We start from the raw sequence: 22,740 nt of genomic DNA on the forward strand, positions 1-22,740 counted from the left end.
AGTGCGCCATATGCAGGCTGCAATTTTTATGCTCTTCAAATTTTGATTTATTACGCTTGAACAAGCTGCTTTTGGGTCTGGATTTTTGGCAGGGACATCTATAAACTTGTAACCAACATGTTACAGAAATTGATTTTATGATTTATATTTGGATTTATGAGTTATTTTGAATTGAAAAAGTTTGAAAATAACAAATATTGGAAAAATTGGATATACAGTATAATTATATCAATTGTGTTGGTGAACACCAAATCACCTGAAGTCATGGCTAATCCATGTACAATGACTGTGAGACAGTACAATAGAGAGCAATTATTGGATTGTAGATCTGTGCCTAGAAGCTATGTTATACCAAATGAAGAAACGTTATCTTTGTTGAAAAATTATGGTATTTTGAAATATAGAGGTAAACGAGCTGGCCAGCCAAGGATTAAACATAATGGTGGTGTTCATTTGGCAAACTTAGTTCAAATTAAACTTGATCATACATACATACAAAATGTCCATAGACAGAGAAAAATGAAACTTGCCACAGTTAATACAAGATCTATACGGAATAAATCGGCAGATCTTCTCCAGCATATCCTTGAAGAGAATATTGACTTTTGTTTAATTACGGAAACTTGGCTACAGACTGATGGTGATGATGTTGTTAGGGGTGAACTGGCTCAGGAAGGGTTCTGCTTTGATGATGTACCCAGGCCTGATCGTAGTGGTGGAGGAATAGGCCTTCTATACAGAGATAACCTGAAAGTGTCAAGCCTACCCAGCAAATCGTATCAATCATTTGAATGTGCTGAATGGCAAATATGTATCCAAACATTCATACTTAGAATCGTTGGCATTTATAGACCGCCATATTCTGCAAAACACCCGGTCACTCAAGCTACATTCATGACTGAATTCACTGAATATTTAGAACAAGTATTATCTCAATCTAGGTCCATGGTAATTCTTGGGGACTTCAATATTCATATGGACATGCAATCAGACTGCTACACCAAGCAATTCCAACAATGTTTGAAATCATATGGACTTGTTCAGCATGTGAATACTCCAACTCATTCTAGTGGGCATATCATTGACCTGATCATCACAAAAAAGGAAGACAAACTTGCTAGTGTAAACAATCTTCAGTCTAACTATTACATCTCTGATCACTGTTTTGTTAGTTGTAATATTCAACAATTCTGCCCCCCTTTGGTTACAAAAAACATCATATCACGTAACTGGAAATGTGTGTCGAAGAACTTGTTAGAAGCCGATCTTGAAGAGTTAAACAGTTTAGCAGAAAAATCATCTACCGTGAATGAACTTGTGTCTGATTTCACAAAGACTGCATCTGATATAATTTGTAAACATGCTCCATTGAAAGAAAGATCAATTACTTTTAGACCCAAACTTCCATGGTACTCTGGATATCTTAAGCAATTAAAACAGTACAAAAGATCAATAGAGAAAATATACTTAAAGGACAGGTCAGATCTCACAAAAATAGTGTACAATAATGTAAGAAACTCCTATACTGCGGCAATAGCATCAGCAAAGGATGGGTTCTATCAGAGTAGAATCGGAGAGGCTGAAGGGAATGTGAGGAAGTTATATAGCGTGACTTCAGACTTGCTTGGGCGTTCGAAAGATAACCCACTTCCACCTCATACCAGTGAGACGGCACTCGCAAACGATTTCTTGCGTTACTTTAGTGACAAAATCCTTAAACTTCGTGATGATCTGGATAACATAAACACAGAAACATCATCTTCAGTGATTGATAGTATTATGGCATCTGATGTACCATCAAGTGAAAATATCATGAACAAATTTATACCACTAAATGAAAAAGACATAATCAAACTTGTGAGTGAATCAAAAACAACAACATGTGAGTTGGACGTTATGCCAACACCAAAGCTGAAAGAAAATCTTCATTTGATTGCACCTGTTGTGACAGAAATCGTGAATCGGTCATTGTCTTCTGGTGTTTTTCCAGAGACGTGGAAGAGCGCTGTTATTAAGCCCTTTTGAAAAAGAAAGGCCTTCCCTTAGAATTGAAAAACTATCGGCCTGTATCAAACCTGTCATTCTTGTCGAAAATTCTTGAAAAAGCTGCAATGAACCAAATTTCAAGCCACATTGAGTCCAACAATTTGTTACCATCTTACCAAAGTGCATACCGTAAATTTCACAGTGTTGAGTCTGCTATGATGAAAATGTACAGTGATCTGCTAGAAACAGCTGATAGCCGCCATGTGACAATAGTTGTAATGATTGATTTAAGCGCCGCCTTCGATACTATCGATATACCAATATTACTTGAAATCCTACAGAAAGACTTTGCCATACATGGTATTCCATTAAAGTGGATCGAATCTTATTTAACCAACAGAGATATGAAAGTAGTCATTGAACAGTCTTCATCGGATACTGAGCCACTGAGGTTCGGGGTTCCCCAGGGTTCTTGTGCTGGACCGGTGATATTTACTCTCTATATAGCTGCCCTTAACAAAATAGTCCAGAAATATCCGGCGGATTTGTATGGATATGCAGACGATCATAAAGTGGCATTTAAAATTAGAGCTGGTGACCATCACAGCGAAGAAATCGTTCGCCAAAAATTAACTGACTGTCTTAATGATATTGTGTCATGGATGACTAGATTTAAGTTAAAAATGAACAATAGCAAAACAGAAATCATCATTTATGGTACAAGACATCAGCTGAAGAAATTGAACATTTCAAGTGTCAATGTTGGTGGGGTCGAAGTCAACTGTGTTGACAATGTGAGAGACCTTGGAGTACAGATGACCAGCACTTTAAGTTTTGACATCCATATTCAAAAGAAGTGTCAGATTGCACACATGCAGTTAAGAAATTTGAAAGCAATCAGAAAACATCTCACTCAGAAATCTGCAGAAATCCTTGTTCACGGTTTGATTCATTCACATTTAGACTTTTGCAATGGATTATTCGCTGATATTCCAGCCTATCAACTTGATAAATTACAACGTGTGCAAAATTATGCTGCTAGAATTGTCACTGGAGCTGCTTACTATCAATCCAGTGCTGAAATTCTTAAATCACTCCACTGGCTTCCAATTCGAGCAAGAATCATGTACAAAGTTATTGTGACTGTGTTTCGTGTTGCAAATGGCACCGCTCCATTGTATCTTCGTAAATTGATCACTAAATGCCAGAGTCAGTACAGGAAAAGACTGAGATCCTCATCATCTAGCCACATTCGGTTTGATATACCATCAACAAATTCAAAACTTGCTGATAGATCCTTGGCCATTGTGGGACCTAAATGGTGGAATTCATTGCCAGACTATCTGAAGGACATTACCAATGAAAATCAGTTTAAGGCCAAACTTAAAACATACTTGTTTGGACTGTTTTTCAACTAGAGTTGTAGATTGGCTGTGCCATCGATACTGGGTTTGGGAGTGTCTTGATCAAGCATATGTGTATATAGTCTTAACAATGTACAGCGCAATCGAATATTTAATACATTTTTGCGCTATATAAATGTCTTGTATTTGTATTTGTATTTGTAAGTTTAGACTGAAATACATTGTAGGGACAATATTAATGTTCAATGATAATTAATATATATTAAATGAAACAACTGCTTTACAATAATACGTTTATAAAAAGTTCACATCATCTTAGTCATCGGTTTGCATTTTCTTAAGTAAAGAACTGCACTCATTTTTTTTATAAGAAATTCGATAAATAAATTTGTATACGTTGAAACAAAGAAGTAATTGGAAACAACTATGTAGATATAATACAAGCCATTTCGCGATGTATTAGTTATTCGGGCTTCTCATCTTTTCTTCGACATATACGTATCACATTCCAAGATCACTAAACTAGATGAAAGCATGTAAGTTATATTAACTTTACAATTTGAATATCAAAGAAAAAGAGTTGATATGTCACCACACGAAACATGGATGTAAATGTGCGACCGACGTTAATGACTTTAGCTTTGGCACTAAAACCATATGATCATTCTGTTCTAGAGGTTAAAATGTTTAAATGCCGTATATTAAGAAAAGAAGGTACATATGGATTTTATAAGAAGTTTGAATGATCTTTAAGACTTTCAAATAAATAAATCATACAACTGAAGGTAAAGGTATGAGCTAATAGAGCACTTGAAAGACCCTCATTCACAAACAGCTCAATCTTCATTTGTTTTCTTCAGACCCTTACAAATAGCCCGATGCATTATCTAAGTGTTTTAAGTGTTAGAAAATACTAACATATTAATTATTTTATATTTTATATTTTAAATATATATACTTGACCAAATCTTCTTAAATATGTCATTTATTGCTTGGGATTAAAAGAATTGCTAAACAATATATAGAATATACCAATGTTTATCCAAGTTCTGAATAAAGGCGAAGTACAAATGATACATATCATATCTGCACAAGGAAACAGCAAGTAATAAATCAAAAACCACCACAAACGTTTACAAACAAAAGTTATTTTTACATAAGTTAATGTGCACATTAAACATGTAAATATACTGTAGAGAATTGCATGGTGGGCAGTTTTATGGGTCCTTAACTGAATTCACTATATAGAAGAAGTCATACCTATTTAATGAACAAATTTGATTCTAAATACCCATATCATATTTAATGGTCATCTCCTCTCATTATATATCAATTATTTTGAAATATTCCTGCTACCTAATTTACATCGCATTTGTTCTCATAGGCAGGAAGTTCACATACACTTCTTACGGGAATATTACTGAATACTCTTAATTTGAAGATACTAAAGTGCATTTTAGTGCAAACAAACTAGAAAACAAATAAATTTCATTTTTGTATTGCGCTAAAATTCACTTGAATTTTGCATGTTGATGCTGCTTTGAAATATTTAAAATGGGTATTATTGCTTAATGTCGATTCAAAACGCAGATAACACGCATATAATCAAGCAGTTTCAAAAACAAATACTTTGACTATAATAACAATTCATCTTAACTGTAAAATAAATCAATCGTCAATTAAAGAATAAAAATATTATTTTTTTTTTTGCAATTGCTAAAGTTTATAAAATGCAACACTTCACGTAGGCCATCAAATAATATAGTTTCAATGGGATTATTTCTGTGATAAAATACTTTCTTAAAGAGATCAACTTATGTTTTTCTTAAGTGGTTACAATGGCTCCAAGATGTTTATATTTATATTAAGCACATCTCATGTTTATCTTATGGACATACTTCACAATTATATATTATATATATAATTTTCGAAAAGGCATTTAAAACTTTATCTTAAAGCAGCACTCCTCAAGATTCAAGGTTTTCTTGAAAATTTTGAAAATGCATTTGAATGTGTAATATTGTGAAGTAACTAGAAGGAAGTAATTTACACATTATCAAAAAATATATCCAGTGTTGGAAAAGAAGGGCTTTAACACCTATTGGTAGAATAACTGTTGTAAAGTCACTGTTACTTCTTTTATTAACTAACTGGTTTATATCACTTCCAAATCATAATTCTCAGATGTTAAAGGAAATAAGTAATATGTTTTATGATTTTGTGTGGCAAGGTACACCAAAGATTAAATCTTCTGTATTGGTGAAAGAATATGTAAATGGTGGTCTAAAATGATTGATGTATGTGCTTACATGAAAAGTTTAAAACTTTCATGGTTAAGAAGAATTGTATCATCTGAATGTGATAAATGTTACACTATTTTAGATAACTCTTTAGATATTAAGACGCTATTTAATTGTGGAAAGTTATATACAGCATATATATATAATATTTTGAAAAATTCATTTTGGAAAGATGTTTGAGGTGCTTATGTAGAATTTGTAGAAAAAACACCGATTATTTCTATGGAAATGTTGTTAGAAATGCCTCTGTTCTGTAACCAATATATTTTGATGGATAGAAAACCTATTTTTATAAAAACATGGTATGATAAAGATATAAGGTTTATCAAAGATATTATGAATGTGAATGGTATTTTCCTTGAAAGGAATGAATTGGAATCAAGATTAGGTATTAAAGTAAACTTCATTTACTATGAATTAATTACAAGTGCTGTCAAGAAATACAGAATTGTATTAAGTTTAAAGTTATGTGATAATTATAAAATTGCTTTCTATTCTCCCATTATATGTTGTTATTTAAAGCCTGTACTACTTTGTGTTAAAGGTACATCAGACATGTATAATATATACATAAAAAATGATGATATTCCAACTTGTCAGACTAAATGGAACACTTGCTTTCAATTAAGTCAATCTGACTGGAATAAAATACATAGTTGGGTTTTTGACATTACCAATGATTCTTACTTGCAATTGTTTCAGACAAGACTAACACATAGAATATTAGCTACTAATTACCTTCTTTTGAAAATGAATTTATCAGTTACAAGTATGTGTACTTTTTGTAAATCAGAACATGAAACATTGTTACACCTATTTTGGGAATGCTCATTTGTCAAAATATTGATTACAGAAATTGTTAAAATTGTTAGGAATCATGATGCTTTATTTGATATTGATTGTCAAACTTTTATATTAGGTTATACAAAAAAAAGCCAGTCAAAGTACAATATTCTATGTCTAGAGATAAAGAAATATGTTTATTTATGTAGGAGAAAAAATATTTTACCAAATATAGATGGATTAATTAGAAGTTTTAAATTAGCCTTTTCAATTATTGATGCATGTGCAACAAATACAAAATATAACATAATGAATTGGACAATTGTTCAAAAAAATCATTTAATTCTTTTGAAAGTGTAGTGTAAATTTATAATTTATTAATATACAGCCATTGCTTTTTGTTAAAAGTTTGAGTATAAGATTGAGATAATGTATGAGCAACCTTTCCTTTTTTCTCTTCTTTTATTTCCCTTGTGATTTTGTTTGTATATTATTTTGTGTATGTACATTTGTCTATATTATTGTGGAAATGTGAAGGTGTGATTAATACTCAATGACAATAATTGTTACCTAATCAACAAATATTTGATACATGTGCATATATATATAGGATGAATAAAATCTTTGTTAGGTATGGAGGGGGATGCCCTCGACCCCCACATACCCATGACGAGGGGAAAAAAATTACACATTATCAATGGCCTTACAACCACGTAAATTACCAACATGTGGTCAAAATATGCATAATAAGCATTTACTGCGTAAGTAACGCAGTAAAAATACAGTAATAAAAACTGAAAAATTAATCATTAATCGCACATGATATGTAAAATATTACTTGAATCTTGATCCTTTTACGTTTTCTTACACCTTGGTACATTTTTCTCATGATTGATTTTATTGAACTATTTCGGCTCAGCTGGAGGCATGTAGCTTTAAAACTGTGCTATATTCTGGACCTACATACAAAATATACAAAAGTTTACCATCTTGTTTTGAAAAAATATAAAGAAAGTTTACCTTGCGAGTTTCAAATTATAATCATTTTTAGTTGTAACCCTATTCAGTTTCTCAATATTCGCATAAAATATAAAACTTTCATTTCTTCCTAATTTCAGATTGTATTATAAGACATAAAGAAAAAAAATTAAAATCTGGACCCCCTTCCCCCCCATCCCCCCCCCCCCCCTTCCAAAAAAAAAAGAAAAAAATGCATGTAATGCGTTTAAACCCACACTCTAACGAAACTCTGTGTCCATACTCTTCGAATAGAAGATTCTGCATTAGGCATCGAATACCTTAACAAACTATAGTGCTATATAAAACAACTATTTCCATGGAACAACATTGTTTAGTGGTTTAGTGTGTCCATTAGATATGCATGATATTTGCATATACATATCAACAGCTAGGAAACATTGTAACCACTTAAGCAACTTATTTTTTTTTATCTTTCAGATAACAGAATCACTAACATAATCCCACTTTGATGACATAGCACAGACATATTATGTCAACTCATAATAGAAAGTAAACAAATGAATAAATAAAAACAAACAAAGAATACGGAATAGTTGTAAGTAGTATTCCATAATTATTTATTTCATAGTTCAGATGAATCGTTATGATATCAATAAAAGACTTAATTTTTTACGCCTTGTTTAAAAAGTGTGTTCTATGCGTTTGGAATGGAGAATATGCAATTATACTTAATAATGTTTAACACTATATAGCAGCATCAACCTGCTAAACTCAAATGAAACTTTCATGAACAACTTGACCATCTTCAAAACAAAATGGTTTATTCATATTTCTAATATTGAACAGTGATTTAGGGAGGTGACTTTAAAATATGCTTCAGGTACTTGTGAATACCTGGTTAAAATGTTATGGATTTGTTTTTCAATTCCCATATATTGTTTACAAAGGAGGGACAACAAAATAAATAAGTAATTTTTTATAAGTGGAAATAATAAGTGTCATACATCTCACGTAAATAAGCATTAACTTGAGTTTAGTTCAGTCTTCAGATATAAAACGCAGTATTAAATTTGGTGTTGATTAAGGACATAACACTTAGACACACCGAGACAATTCATACTATGAAAACACTTGATACCATCCGGTTTAAATTAAACCTGTTATATGGGGAGATTCACAGACACAAAAATAACAATGCATTTCTACTAAACTGGTTCATAATGAATGAATAACAACATATTAATATTTATCGTTCATGAGTGCACGCCTTTACTTTATGAAATATATAATGTGATAGACTTTTTTATTAGAAAAGGTAAACAAGTTATTACATTTAATATATCATACTAAATATTTTTTCAATTTTCATTTTTTACTTCGCATGAATTAATCTAAGCTTTCGACAATTAATAGCACAATTGCATGTATATGAATTAAATTCCACTTTAAGAAAGTGACCGTTATCTACATATTGCATAATGGTTTTGGAAACTAAAACTCTTTAACAAATGTATATAACTTTATTCCATTTATCTATAACGATATTGAACGTTGTATATTATAGGTTGGCATAAACTTTTAAGAAATGGAGTTGTTTGCAAAGCAATACGACAAGAGTGCATGATTTAACATTAATTTAAAAATAATCCCTACGATGTAGACTATTTCTTTGAAATGTTAATTCATTACTTCTTTTGGTAAATAGTCCTATAATACTATAAAGGCAACCATTTCGAGGTCACAATTACAACAAACATATTTTTTAAAGCTTGATAAAATACGAGTTTTGTACACCTGTGATTTATTACTAAGATAAAGTCTTTATATAAGAGAGTGTATGTGTGTATTTTTAATCAATTTTAATAAGAGCATTATCATCCTTTACTTCATTTTACAGTAAGACATGGTTACCAAAAGTCATCTGATTTTCAACTTTTATAAAATATTATTATAAATCGTAAGCGAAGATAATTATAATAATATATATCAACTTTTCATTTACTAGATTTTTCATCACTAATTTTATCCACAAATAGAAAAAAACGCACGCAAAGATACTTTTCATTAATTAGTACATTCCAATATCCTTTTTATAAATACGATTTTGCCGCTTTGGACGTTCTTAAGAGAGTCCTTTGTCTCTATTTGAGGGGATATTTATACTTGTATTCTACTTCAAATGTTTAGTTAAAATTGTATTCTCTTCGAAAAATCCAAAATATTTGGTGATTTTGGTCTGAAATAATTTAGCAATAATTTCATTATGTAGCAAAAGAAACCTTTTCGTCGTATACTTATGATAAAAACTATAAAAATGTATTTTGTCTCTTGTTTTTACTCATTACTATATGAAACAATAACAAATTAATAAATAATTAATAATAATAATAAATTAACGATGTTTCAAATAATATTCCAATTTTTGTATCCAGAATGCAGCTACTAGTATTACACATATTGGTGTGGTTTGCACATATCGAGTATGTGGGTAAGTAGAAACATTCATCCATTATTGATCAAAAGTGAAAGTTGATAGTATCCAAACGAAAACACATGACTGTGTATAGTTTTCCGTTTCTAACGGATATATCAATTAACAGTCTTGACTATTCTATATATAACTGACCACGTGACTATGTATTGTGATCAAAGCGATGACCTCGGAAAGTTCATAATTTTGTATCATTTCGGTGACAAATATTTTCGGAATCTTAACCAGACCTAGGCTATCATATGCGGACTTTTTTCTTCAAATGTAAGTACTTAATGCTTCGAACGTTTTATTATTTATCAAGTTAATTGCTTGAATTATATCAAAATTGCAACACAAGACACTTTTGATAATCACTGTGACCAATATGAATATAGAATGGGTCTTTTTCAGTACAAACACAAAAGCAAAATCTAATTTTGGCCGATGTTATCTTAGAAATTCATTTCATGTTTTGTTGTGAAATATGTTAATTCTGGACAGTCAGGTACACATGATTAAAAGGAAAACTTTTTTCACGAATGGTTTCAAATAGCTTTAAAGTTATATAGCTTGACAAAACCATTTGTTCAAGAAAAGAACTGACAAGGCACTGTCAAACATCTTTTTTGCCATGTAACAACCACTAATAAGCTGATACGGTAATTTTTACGTAAAATTTTTTAATTAATTTTTGTTTATTAATGAAGAGATTTTTGAAGTCTATAGTATAAAACAATGTTAAATTATTCTAAAAGGTATAAATTTATTGTATTCGATTAAGAAAGAGTAGAAACTTTTAAAAATTTTAACATTTTTACAAAACGGTAATTTCAGTAAGCAGACTGAAACATTTTGGTACAATAAACAAGGTACCAACATATTACGACGTATGTAGCTAATAAGTGGTTATTACATGACCATGCTAATGTTCGACACTCTCTTTTCAGTACCTTTCCTAATAATAAATTTTCCTAATTTTCAAAACAGATAAAAAGGGAAAGTTTTTAACAAAATGTACTACTCAACTTTTGCTAAGCAATGTTTGAGTGTTAACGTCGTGCGAAAGGTTTTAAATGTTGATTAACTGTTTAATCAATGCAGCTGAAGGACGAACTTAGCACTCTGAATTTTTACTAGAGAAAAGGATTGCCCCCTATTTGAAGATTTCAGAAAATGCAGCATGTTCATTTGGATTTTTGTGTACAGTTTTAGACTTAATACCGTGTGTGTAACCCGTGATATCAATGACAGCTTGGCAGGGCCTTCTCATACTCCCTTCGTTTCTTATAGTTGTAAGGGGTATGGCAGCCCATTCAGCTCCAGAATGGTTCTTGGTTGCAGCTGACAAGCTGAAATTTTAACCTGCAGCTCATTCCACATGTGTTCTATTGGATTTAAGTAAGGTGAGCGAGCTGACTAGTCCAAGCACTCAATAGACTTCTCTCTAGGACCTTCATGCCCTATGGGGGCGAACATTATCGTTCATTAGAATGAACTGATCGCCGACTGCTCCAGTATGCAACCTAACCTGGTTGTCTAAGATGTCTTCCATGTATCACTGAACTGTCAATGTGCCTCTATTTAGCACAACCAGGTCTTAATATTAGCATTCTCAAGCAATTGTATGACAATAAGCCGGCTATGTCGCCGTATAACAAAAGACATGCGATTGTACACCCAATCAAAAACATAAAAATATTGTCGTGCAAACCTTCCATGCATCAAAGGCGAGTTGTAACGGATAAGTTAACATTGATTCATGTCAGGGGAGTCTCTCAAAACATTGTTGAATTAGACTTTCCAAAATTGGAAAGAAATCATTTTTTCCTAATCAGTTACAAATTATTTCCTATTATTCAATCATTTATTTGTTTTCTTTGAATTCCTTATCAGTTAAAAATTATTTATCATTTTATTGAATAACCTGTCCGTGCTCTGCCTTGTGCCCTGTCCTGTTTTTGTTTGGTGTTCGCCTGGGCTCCTTGCCACTGGTTCTTATTGATGGGTCGTGTAAGGGTTGCGTTCATTGAACGCCGCCTTTCCTTGTTGATCTTGTTGAAATCATTTGTATTTTAAAGTTCACCAAAGTATTCAGAACGTATATGTCTATAAAATGAGCAGTTTGCTACAAAATGTTCCTCATTTTCGATACATTGAATCGTGCAATATCTAGAAAGTCTATCTTCAACACAGGCACCAATGTAACGTCCTGCCTCAACGCGTAATGGCAGAATGCCACACCTTTACTCGGCAAGAAGTGATCGTTCGTTTCTTTTCATACTCAAAGTGACATATTCTTCATTCTCGAACTCTGTTTTGAATAAGGTATAAGTTCTAAGTTCTGACACGTTTTCTGTCCCGATGTTATATATGTTACTGTAGTATTCAGTGATCTTAGCGTGCGCTAGGTCTAGATTTAGAATCATTTTGTAGAACTCCGCTAAACCGATTAGGGATAACATTTCCTTCAGATTGATTACTCACCAATTATTCAACATAAACTATATATCATTTAAAATATTTTCCTTGTTTGAATGGAAGAAGTCTATTCCAGTAACGGATTATATCAATCCACCGTTTATGGTTCCCGGCAGCCACATCATGTCTCCCGTTATAGCAAGTACAGTTGTAAAACGGTGAACACACAGATAATACTTGATTGTCTGGTGTTGCACATATTCTACTCTATGGGATTTCTAATTTCCCCAACTGCCAGAGCAATAATTGAATATTGGTACTACGCACGAGTTATACAGTTTTTTTTTCAAAAGTTTTAATACCGATAGATTTTAATGGGTGAACTTTTGAGATTTTCTTTCCAAGTGCTCTCTCTGCACCTTTTCTGAGAGTGTCTGCATTATTTGAGACATTACTGCTGAATACTACGCCAAGATACTTATAAATCTTAATATTTTCAAGCACGTTATTTCCTATTCATTCTTAAGTCCTGTGTCGTTTGCGACGCTCTCCCTTTCCTTAAGTGAACACAACAATCATAAAGTATATATATTAGTTTTTGCATATCGGCTTCTGTGTTTGCTATTAAAAAAGAATATATTGTGGTGATTTTTTATTGTATCCCTTAATCTGATAATTATAATTTAACAGGTCGGGGATATATGCACATGATCAACACAAAATTCGCAACTGTAAATGTAAATGACCATAACATTGTATAGAATATTCTATTCTTGCGTGTGTTTTCATTCAAAAAATCCGCCATGATTCCGTATCGTATCATTCCCTCTCTCGCCTAGAAAGATATCGTACCTTTTTTACATTCGACTCCCTGACTTACGATATGAACATTTTAGTTTGGATTCCGGGATTCGATTGGCGAAATGAAATAATATAATGAATATACCATGGATCCATAGTGGCCGATATTTGGTTTGATTACAACACAATGTCACGTGATTCCGCCTAGATAGTAATCTTATCTCTTATTATACGAACTGCTTAAGACGATTCCAAAGGAAATTTAATTTGATTATGATATTTTATAATAGAAATTGTCATTCATGCAATAATGGTCATTTGAACAATTCTATAAGCACCTTCTTTCATTTCTTTGTTAAATCAGAGATGTGGACAGGGTGTAAAGCACACAGCTATCCACACTGTCACGGTTGGGGCAGATGTTCAAAGTCATGTGGTGGAGGAAGGCGAGGGCGTATTTGTGAATCGTGTTTTATTAGACATAAGAAATGGTTTCACGAGGACTGTAACCAGCATTGCTACAATGGCGGAAGTTTTTATTCAGGATCTTGTCATTGTTCTTCATGGAGAAGTGGCGATTGTTGTGAAAGTATAAAACATTCAACTTTTTAAGAGTAGATGACAAACACTCAATCTTAAGCATTTATTTTTAATATTATACACGAAAAGTGTGATTTGATATCAATAACGTCTTATTATAAAACATGGTTCAAAAAAGAAACTGTTGTATTTCTTAAAAGTTTTGCATTAATTTACGCAAAAGCGAGTTTTTACCTTTAGTTGTGTACATACCTGTCTTGATCATTAAATATTTTTGTGTATTTTGCACTCAATTATTTCTGATGAAACTGCATTACAACCGACATGCAAACACACTTTCAAATACTAACTTTCTTCTGTTCTCGGAAGAAATTCACTATAGTTCTTGCTATCTGCATGTTTGGTTTAGATTGCTACCACAAGTATATAGCTCACTGTAAATCTGGATATAAGGAGTGTGGAGGATATCCTGATAATATAAGATGTACTAAATGCGAAGATGGTTACTACGGTGCTGGATATGGAAATGGCTGTAAAGGTACATATTTCTTTCCTACTGTTAGCCTTCAAACGTTTGCAACAAATGCAATTGCTGGTTATGGCTAGCTTATCTTGAGTTATGAATTAAGTAGTTGCAGTCAACAATTATGTTGAATCAATTCCAAATGGTTTTTGTTTTGTTGTTGTTTTTTTTTTTTTTTTTACATTTATTTCATAAAATTTGACAAATCAAGACACAGAGAGGAAGTCATCGAAAAAGTATTCTTTAATACTTGATATAATGAATTACGTATTCCTTCTAAAGCTTCAATTGCACACTTTAAGTATATGTACTTTAGTTGAGGATTATAGTACTTCCTTTTACAACTATAAAAAAGTCCCGATAGAGCGTAAGGGCGAAGCATACTTCCTTATATGTTAAGATGTTTTGTGAATCATTCGTATAAAAAAACTATGATTGAACCACACATGTTCCAACAACTATGATATAATTCAATGAATGTTGTATTGGTATTTCATTGCTCTATTTAAAAACGCTTTCAAATTCATGTCAAAGACCCGTTGCAATGCTGATTCATATTTATTATAACGAATTTTTTGATTGCCACTACATGATAATTGGCGAGCTTCTTAGTCACTAACATGTTGATTAGATATTTATTCGCGTTCAAATTAAATATGGAACGATGCGTGCGCAAACAACGTATTATTATGTGCTTGCGTTCCGCGTGCACAATATGGTAGTTATAAACATATTTAACTTTTATTATGTTTTAACAGGGATGAAATTCGATGGTATTTCTAATTTATTTTATGTATATTGAATTCGCCTACAGCTACATGTCTTCAATTCATATAATAATAATAATAATACTAATAATAATAATAATAATAAGAAGAAGAAGAAGAAGAAGAAGAAGAAGAAGAAGGAGAAGAAGAAGAAGAATAAGAATAATGTAATAATGATAATTATAATTAAATACATCTCACGTCCGTGCGTGTAAGTTCGTACACTTGAACAAAAAAATGCCACGCGACGTATAATATCGTTTTGCTGTTTTTTTAGTTTAAGATCAATTATGACTTATGACTTTTTTTTAACAAAAATGAATTTGCTATTCACCGAATTGTAGTGTTTGCGTTATCTTTACTATAAATAGATGCAGTTTAACATATCTTTATCCGCCAGTCCGTGGTAATATCTTGAAGTACATGTATATTTGAGAATACTCTCTCGACGAATAAAATTCCTTTCTTAAATTGTTATACTTACTTTTTTAAACAAACGCATGTTATATTTACATATACAGTCATCATCATCTTAATCAATATATTATCATTATTATTATCATACTCTAATTATCAACTCATTACTCACAGTTATTATCATCATTATTTGCAAAGTCATCATTTTGTGCCATTTTTTCTTTAACCATTTCGATGACATGCGCTTTAAATCTACATATTCAACTTTCATGCAAATGAATGTTAAATTACTTGCCAGTAGCAAATTGTCGATCAGTTAAGAAGTGCAAGCAGAGGGATATTATGATGTAACTGATGGGCATATAGATGGTATAAATCAGCGTGGTGCAAATATGCAGACTTTGACATCTGACACGTATCTGCAACACGAAAATTGACATTGTCTTTTAAAGTCTTTAAATATTTAATAAACTTTTCGAAAAAAAAAATATTTTTTATTGAAATCATTTATATTTTCTTTTCAATGTTGAAATAAAAACTAGGACTTCATCAATATTGTTTCCAAAAAGTATTATAAATTGTTCATTGCTTTGATTTTTCAACAGCTGAATTTTACTTTTAAGCCTCATTACCTGCCGCTGATAATCAAGATTAATTTTGAAAAACAAAAGAGTCCTTTGTTAATTAATTATCTAACACATTTGCCTTGAGGTTCTTGAAATTTCCAGCAGTATATAGATGTCATAGCAAGAAAAGGTCTGCATAGTTATTACAGTTCAGGATGTTTTCTATTTACACGCACTGTTTTCTTTTGCATTTTGAAATATTTGATCTGTTTTTGACATTTAAATTAAGTTAAACGTTGTTTAATTATTTTTATGACAACTTTATTCTTAGAAACGTTAAAACTTCAAATTAAAAGTCTTGTTTTCCAACTGCATATCTGCTGTTTTGACAAACTGTTAACATTCTTTTTTAGCTGAAGGTTGAAAATAAACACTTACAATTCCATTGGTTACAAAAGTAGGTCAAAAGTGATCAGTTGATTTGTTGTTTTATTCAGTTGTAGATATTTACACGATAGTTTAACATGTGCACTAGTTCTCCACTTTCATGTGAGGATGAGGGTGATTTTACACCTCATTGTGTTTACTGTTATAAATTTTACATCTACCAATGTCGAATCGGCGGATTGCTCCGTGGATATATGTAATTGGGAACCATGGAACTCGTGGTCATACTGTAGCAGGACTTGTGGTGGGGGAACAAGAACGAGATCTAGATCATATTGTTGTAAACATGGCTTAGATTTTGATGATTGTATAAAGGATTGTGGTCATAGCAGGGACTATGGTAATACGTACGCATATGACGAGGGATATTGCAACAAAATTTGTTATAACGGTGTTTACTCGTATGGAAATAATTGGTGTAACTGTAATGTCGAATTTTATGGAACTTGTTGTGAAAATGGTGAGCAAATATGTCATTATTTTGAAACAACTTCGTTTCTTTTTATTTTAATTTGAAATTTTATCAAAGTCATTATAAATCAATCTTTTTAGACTAAAAATAAATACAATGTTCATTGTAGGAGGATACACATGTGTTACACGAATAAAGATCTTCTAAACGAAATTGCCATGGATTACTTTTTATTATCATCCTTTTATTCTATTTGCAATCTTATTCCGTTGCAAACTTATTTTGAATTAAAAGAAACTATCGAATTGTATTCTTAATCACACTATTTGAGCAATTTATATGTTTTATATGAAAAACTCGGAATTTTTTTTTTTTGTTAAATTTTGGCCAGATCAGTACAAAAATTTATCATGATTGGCAAAAAAAAATTTTACACAAAAAAAACATAATTCACTGGTCTAAGATATTTTCATTACTAAAAATTATCATCATCATCATCATTAATAACCATATGATCATCATAATCATCATCATCGTCGTCGTAAACATCATCCAAAGCATCGTCATCATTTTCATCATTTTCATCATTATCATTATCAACATAATCACCATCATCATTATCTTCTTTAACAGTTACAACAACAGCAACTTGATAATAATAATGAAAATCAACTCTACCATCATTTTCATTATTATCGGCTTTATTAATATTATCCAAATCATTTTTTAATCATTTTTTTAATAATTTAAAGCGGGATAATGGATGACAAAAAATTAGTCATCATTTCTGTTTCTGTAAGGTTTTCTGATGCATGCACTGCAAGGATCACGCAAAACTACCTTGCTAAGCACACAACCTTATCGTGCTACCATGGCCAGCTTATTAACCGGACATGAAACCATTGACACATATGCTGTCTTCTTCATCGGAGGCAAGAAGAATTCACGTTTTTACTAACATTCCTGACCTTACACCTGCCTTTATCCAAGAATGGAATGTTTATTTTCCGAATTACGTCATTCAACCTTACGTAAGGTTAATGTGGTCGGTAATCATTGCTTTGATTTATATAAGTAAATAATCGGTATTGAAGAAATTTCAGAAACTGAAACACAAATTAACTATAACATGAAAATCAGCGGTGTCTATCTTTGATTATGACCATGTTGCATATCATATATGTGTATTTGGGTCTTTATTCCGCTAATTTTTAAATCTTCCTTCATAATATGGAATAAATATTTCTGATATTATTTAACTGCTTATGGCTTAAATTTATTGTAAAGTATGACACTTTTAACCTTTTAAGATGATCTCTTCATAAGAGTCTAACAAATCATCAAGACAAATAACTTGACGTCAGTGTGTTAAGAGGTTTCAATCACATTTTTTGTTTGCTTTAATGTTTAAAGATGGCAATTTAAGTAGAAATTTTACATAGCATATAGTATGAAATATAAAATGTTAGATGAATTTATCATAAGTTACAAAGTATAAATACATTGTATGTGTGTGTATTTTAGTTTAGTCAAATAAGCACATTGACAATACTTTTTTGAATTCGTTAAAAAAGGAGAAATTTATTATTCTTTTTCATACAATATCTAGTTCTGTTTATGAAATAAAGGTTCTTATGAAATTTAATATTTATCAGCATCAAAATGTTTTCCAGAATGTTCCCGTATTTCTCAGTGTAAAAGAAGAAGATGTACTACATATTATAACACAGAATGCATTGAGTGCTACGATAATAGGATATTCTACAAGCCTAACTACGATGGCAGCCGATGTGAACGTAAGTTGTTGGACACATCCGATTGATGAACATTCTTTTTAATGTTTGATTGTTACTATCGGAATTTATTAGGGGAAACTATCTATATGATATTTTAAAAAACAATGCAAATAGAATTATTACATCCTTTCAAAATGTAGGACTGATAAAATAATAGAGGCAAAATTGTGCCTAGGTTACCTCAAGAATATATAAAATATTAGGATGGGTTTAGCTTTGACTATGTTATTTATCCGTTTATCAAATAAACAAATACGCTGAAGTTAGTCTTAAATAGATTCCACTGAGGTCCAAAATCATAAGAGCACAACAATTAATGTTTTACATATATCAAGTAAGATATTTAACACAGAAAGATAGGCAAAATATTATTAAGAAATAAACTCGGAAATAAATTGATAATTGTATGTTTTGAGCTATTAGTAGACCAACTTGTATGAAACGTGTTGTCATGCTTTTCATTTTCGGTCATTTTTCACGATAAGAACTATTACTCTGGGACAAACGTAGTAAGCGAAAGATCTTAATTTTTGCACGTTATTGATAAAGACTTACATCATTTGAACTATAAATCTCGGAACATTTTCCCTAGTCCTGTCATGTTAAGGAATGGGGAATCGTGAAATATGCATCCCTTGTATAGTAAATTAAAATAAATAAAGTCTATCCAAATACGGATGTTTAACTGCTTTTTCAACTAATCCTAACCAGTCTTCTTTTCACAGTATTGTGTAATGATGATCTTAGTAACTATGAATTTACATTTATCTTTTTAAAAGAGGTTAATTTCACTTTTAAGAACTTGATATTACATTTTAAATTGTTTTGAAAATCTGGCTTCAGAATGTATTAATAAACTTTCATTACACTTAATAATATAGTCTAAACGCAATCTTTGAATCCTAAATATTTTATCTAAAGATGTCTTAGAAATCATTGACAAGATTTGGCAAACAATACATATATACATATAGGCAGAATTGAAACTGTTCAATATAATTTATTTTAACTTGGCATTTTGTTAGAATATAATGACAAAAATATTTCAAGTGAAAAATCGTGGGTGTCACCGATCCCACTTTTTACTTATCTGCCCTTGAGTCAGAATTTTTTACTTATTTGAGGGCATTCCAAGGGATGAACACTTATACATACATCTACAAAATTTTATTGTTTTTTTTTTATTTCTGGGTTATGTTTTAGTTTTTATAGTTAATTACAATACATAAAATCATGCAATTCCATAAATTATCTCTGTTTTTCATTTTTAATAAAGGGACTTGGAATTCTCTAAAACTATGCTATGTTGTAAGAAAAAAATGACACAAGTTCAGAGAAGGGACAAAACAGTCTGCTGTTTTTTCGTACTTGAAATGACACAAACCGCAGTGAGCCAAATGAAAATAAGAAAAATAAAAAGGTTTTGTTTACCTTTACCTACGGCATCAGCCCTTGAATGAAGCAAAAATGTCCATTCAGGGGCAGATAACTCAAATACAAGAATGGCGATCCCCAGTTATTTTGCTTAGAATGTTTTTGTTTTCATAGTCTAACAAAATGTCAAGTTTCAAGAAATTATGTTGAGCATTTTAAATGTTGCCCTCTAAACATCTTGAGCAAAACGACTATATATTTTGTAACCAGGTCCATAATAGACTTTTAGTAACAAAAACTCGGAAGAAAATTAATTCATATTCAATTGAGTCAGTCAACATTATTGTGTTGTTTGTTTTTCAAAATACATTTCAGTTTTTATGCTGAGGTGCTTTTATGCACTTATGTGATTGTAAGTACACAGGAAATGATAAGTGTTTAGGAGAAGTATAATGACTTAATTTATGTTATTGAAATGTCCAAACTTCCTGCTTTTATATAGTTCCCACTTATATAAGTAAATGATTAAAATGGACACGAACAATATGAAAACTTTGCTCAATTTTAATTACAGAATTAATAATGAACTAAGATTTAACTTACAATTGCAAGGCCTATTCAGAAAAATATATATACTTTATTCAGACTTAATATGGTTACAGACGTTTCTACGACAGGGAATAGCTTGTTTTTCCAAAGGGTGTACCCTTAAACAAGAAATCAGTTCAAACGATAGTGATATAATGGATACTGTATGCCAGTCCAAGCATATAGTCTGATTTCTGTAATGATTTTACGTTTAAATGACAATTACTGTTTCACATCAAAATTGCTTGTAGTAAGCAGATGAGTATTATGCACTCTGACTTATAATTCTTTGTCAATTGGTTGTTCCATTTATATAATTATATAAAAGGAACAAAGATTCGTATCATTACCAAAAAAAAAAACTTATTTAAGAAATCCCCCACATTACAACTGCTTTAACTTGGAGTGATTGAAACAATAATCGTGTATCAATATGGTGTCTTCATGGAACTTGACAAAATTAGAGAAAGAACCTATGATACATAAAGAAGAAATTATTCAATGAAAAATTCAGCTTGCCTGCTTGTCTCATTGGACGTTTTCTGTGCATTGCAGTAGTAAAGTATTGACTGACTTTTTGAATGCAATTGAAACCATGATAGTGTTTTACCAGCAGTCCCATCCCTTCACTACTAGTCGAAAGAGCCAAAAAATTACTTTTCGCTTGTCCCTGTGTTACAAGGTCAGTGTCGTGGTACTGTTCTGGCGCTGAAATATACCAGTGATATCGTTATTGTAAATAAATAAACTGAACCTGTTTTCGGCTTTGGTCTTAACTACAAAATATGCCTTTGTCTCAGTTTTAGTCTATTGTGAGGCTAGTTATGCCAATGCATTCTGTTACACGATATTTTAACTTCAAACAAGTGATATACAATCAGACCATATAGTGTTTTGTTTCCACTATGCCTGAAACCCCACCAAGATTAATTTTGCCGTTGTCTGACACAAACGTTTTTTCTTGTCTTGTGTAACTTTATGTAAATCGAACCAAATTGTAGAAATTGTCAAAAAATGGCATCAAACATAAAGCTTTATTGTGGTTCGAAATACGTTTTTTTTTGAGATTGTAATTACCAGAAAAAAATTCTTGGGCTCAACTTTGCTTTAATATGTTATTCTATTGGTTTTTTAATCAGAGAACTTGCTGGGACAATATGAATTTGTATTGGTTTGTTTCTCAATTTCGTCACATTTCTGGTGTTAAAAGACACGTGGGATGTTGATCCTGACTTTAGGAAACCGTTTTTTTAATGATTGTTCGTGTAGTGAAATTAACTCACAAAATTACATAAACGACGAACAAAAAATAGCAAAACATTCAAACTCTTTTAAAATTATATCTAAAGTAGTACTGAATTTGTTTGATTTTTCATACATAGAAACAATTAAACAATGGTAATAGGAATTGAAAAGAAAACATAACCTAGCAATCTTAATTGTCATTCGTAAGAGTTATCACTATAAATATATATAAATACGGAGAATAGCTACATGCAACTTAACATTAAATATTGACAATAAAGAGCATGTTTCGCTTGCAATCTTTCTAAATATTTTGTATAGTAATAATGTGCATACAGTTAAATATACTTCTTTGCCCACGGACTTGTCACAGGAAACCGTCAAACATTATCAATTACGTGCATCACAAAATCAAAATTAGCCACTACTCAACTTACTTGTCTCTGTATGAAGAAATGACAGATCAATTATTAGTAACATACAAGATATATTTACACTCCTTTAATGAAAACAAACCGAAAAATATATACTCTGTTTTCAGTGAATCTAAATCCTTTCACAAAAAAGACTTGAAAGTTATTACAATTTAGATAACAGTGTTATTTAAACAGGTATGTGCGCTTCGAACAATCACTACTGTTGGCCCGGATATTGCAGTAACGAACTGACAAAAGGCTGCTCGTGCGCGCCAAATTTCAAAATTATACGGCAAAGTGGGGAAACTTCCTGCCAGCCAAGTAAGCTACCATCTATTCTGACATGTGGAACGGTTGTGATTGGTCCTAATATGGAAAAGAAGCAGGCTAGAAGCAGCATAAATTCAACAGAGTGTCAATATTTTTACTGATATGTATGGTAACTTCCAGCCGTCGTTTTTCAACTTTGATCTTGCTGCGGAATATACCATCGATACCAGTGGCTATTCGAAACCACCTTTTTATAAGCGAATCCCATTTTGG

At 31.4% G+C, this 22,740-nt stretch overlaps 2 protein-coding genes across 4 annotated transcripts; both read left to right on the forward strand.

Moving 5' to 3' along the window:
- Positions 1-264: 264 nt before the first annotated feature.
- LOC132731990 (uncharacterized) lies at positions 265-2,025 on the forward strand. Its single transcript, XM_060718291.1, has one exon. The coding sequence runs from the start codon at positions 265-267 to the stop codon at positions 2,023-2,025; it is 1,761 nt and encodes a 586-aa protein (XP_060574274.1).
- A 5,871-nt stretch (positions 2,026-7,896) lies between these two features.
- LOC132731991 (laminin-like protein epi-1) lies at positions 7,897-22,686 on the forward strand. Of its 3 annotated transcripts, none has more exons than XM_060718293.1 (6): positions 7,897-8,009; positions 9,847-9,902; positions 13,471-13,695; positions 14,056-14,184; positions 18,452-18,574; positions 22,393-22,685. In XM_060718293.1, exons 2-6 carry the CDS (start codon positions 9,848-9,850, stop codon positions 22,626-22,628), a joined length of 768 nt encoding a protein of 255 aa, XP_060574276.1. In that variant the 5' UTR covers positions 7,897-8,009; position 9,847; the 3' UTR covers positions 22,629-22,685. The 3 variants fall into 3 exon arrangements, with proteins under 3 accessions (XP_060574276.1, XP_060574275.1, XP_060574277.1); XM_060718292.1 differs by lacking the exon at positions 7,897-8,009 and adding an exon at positions 8,617-8,729 and having other exon boundaries at positions 22,393-22,684; XM_060718294.1 differs by lacking the exons at positions 7,897-8,009; positions 9,847-9,902; positions 13,471-13,695; positions 14,056-14,184 and adding an exon at positions 15,085-16,826 and having other exon boundaries at positions 22,393-22,686.
- The last annotated feature ends 54 nt before the right edge of the window (positions 22,687-22,740 follow it).

The sequence above is a fragment of the Ruditapes philippinarum genome, unplaced genomic scaffold, assembly GCF_026571515.1.
Source record: "Ruditapes philippinarum isolate M1 unplaced genomic scaffold, ASM2657151v2 ctg12640_1_1_1_1, whole genome shotgun sequence".
Classification (NCBI taxonomy): Eukaryota; Metazoa; Mollusca; class Bivalvia; order Venerida; family Veneridae; genus Ruditapes; species Ruditapes philippinarum.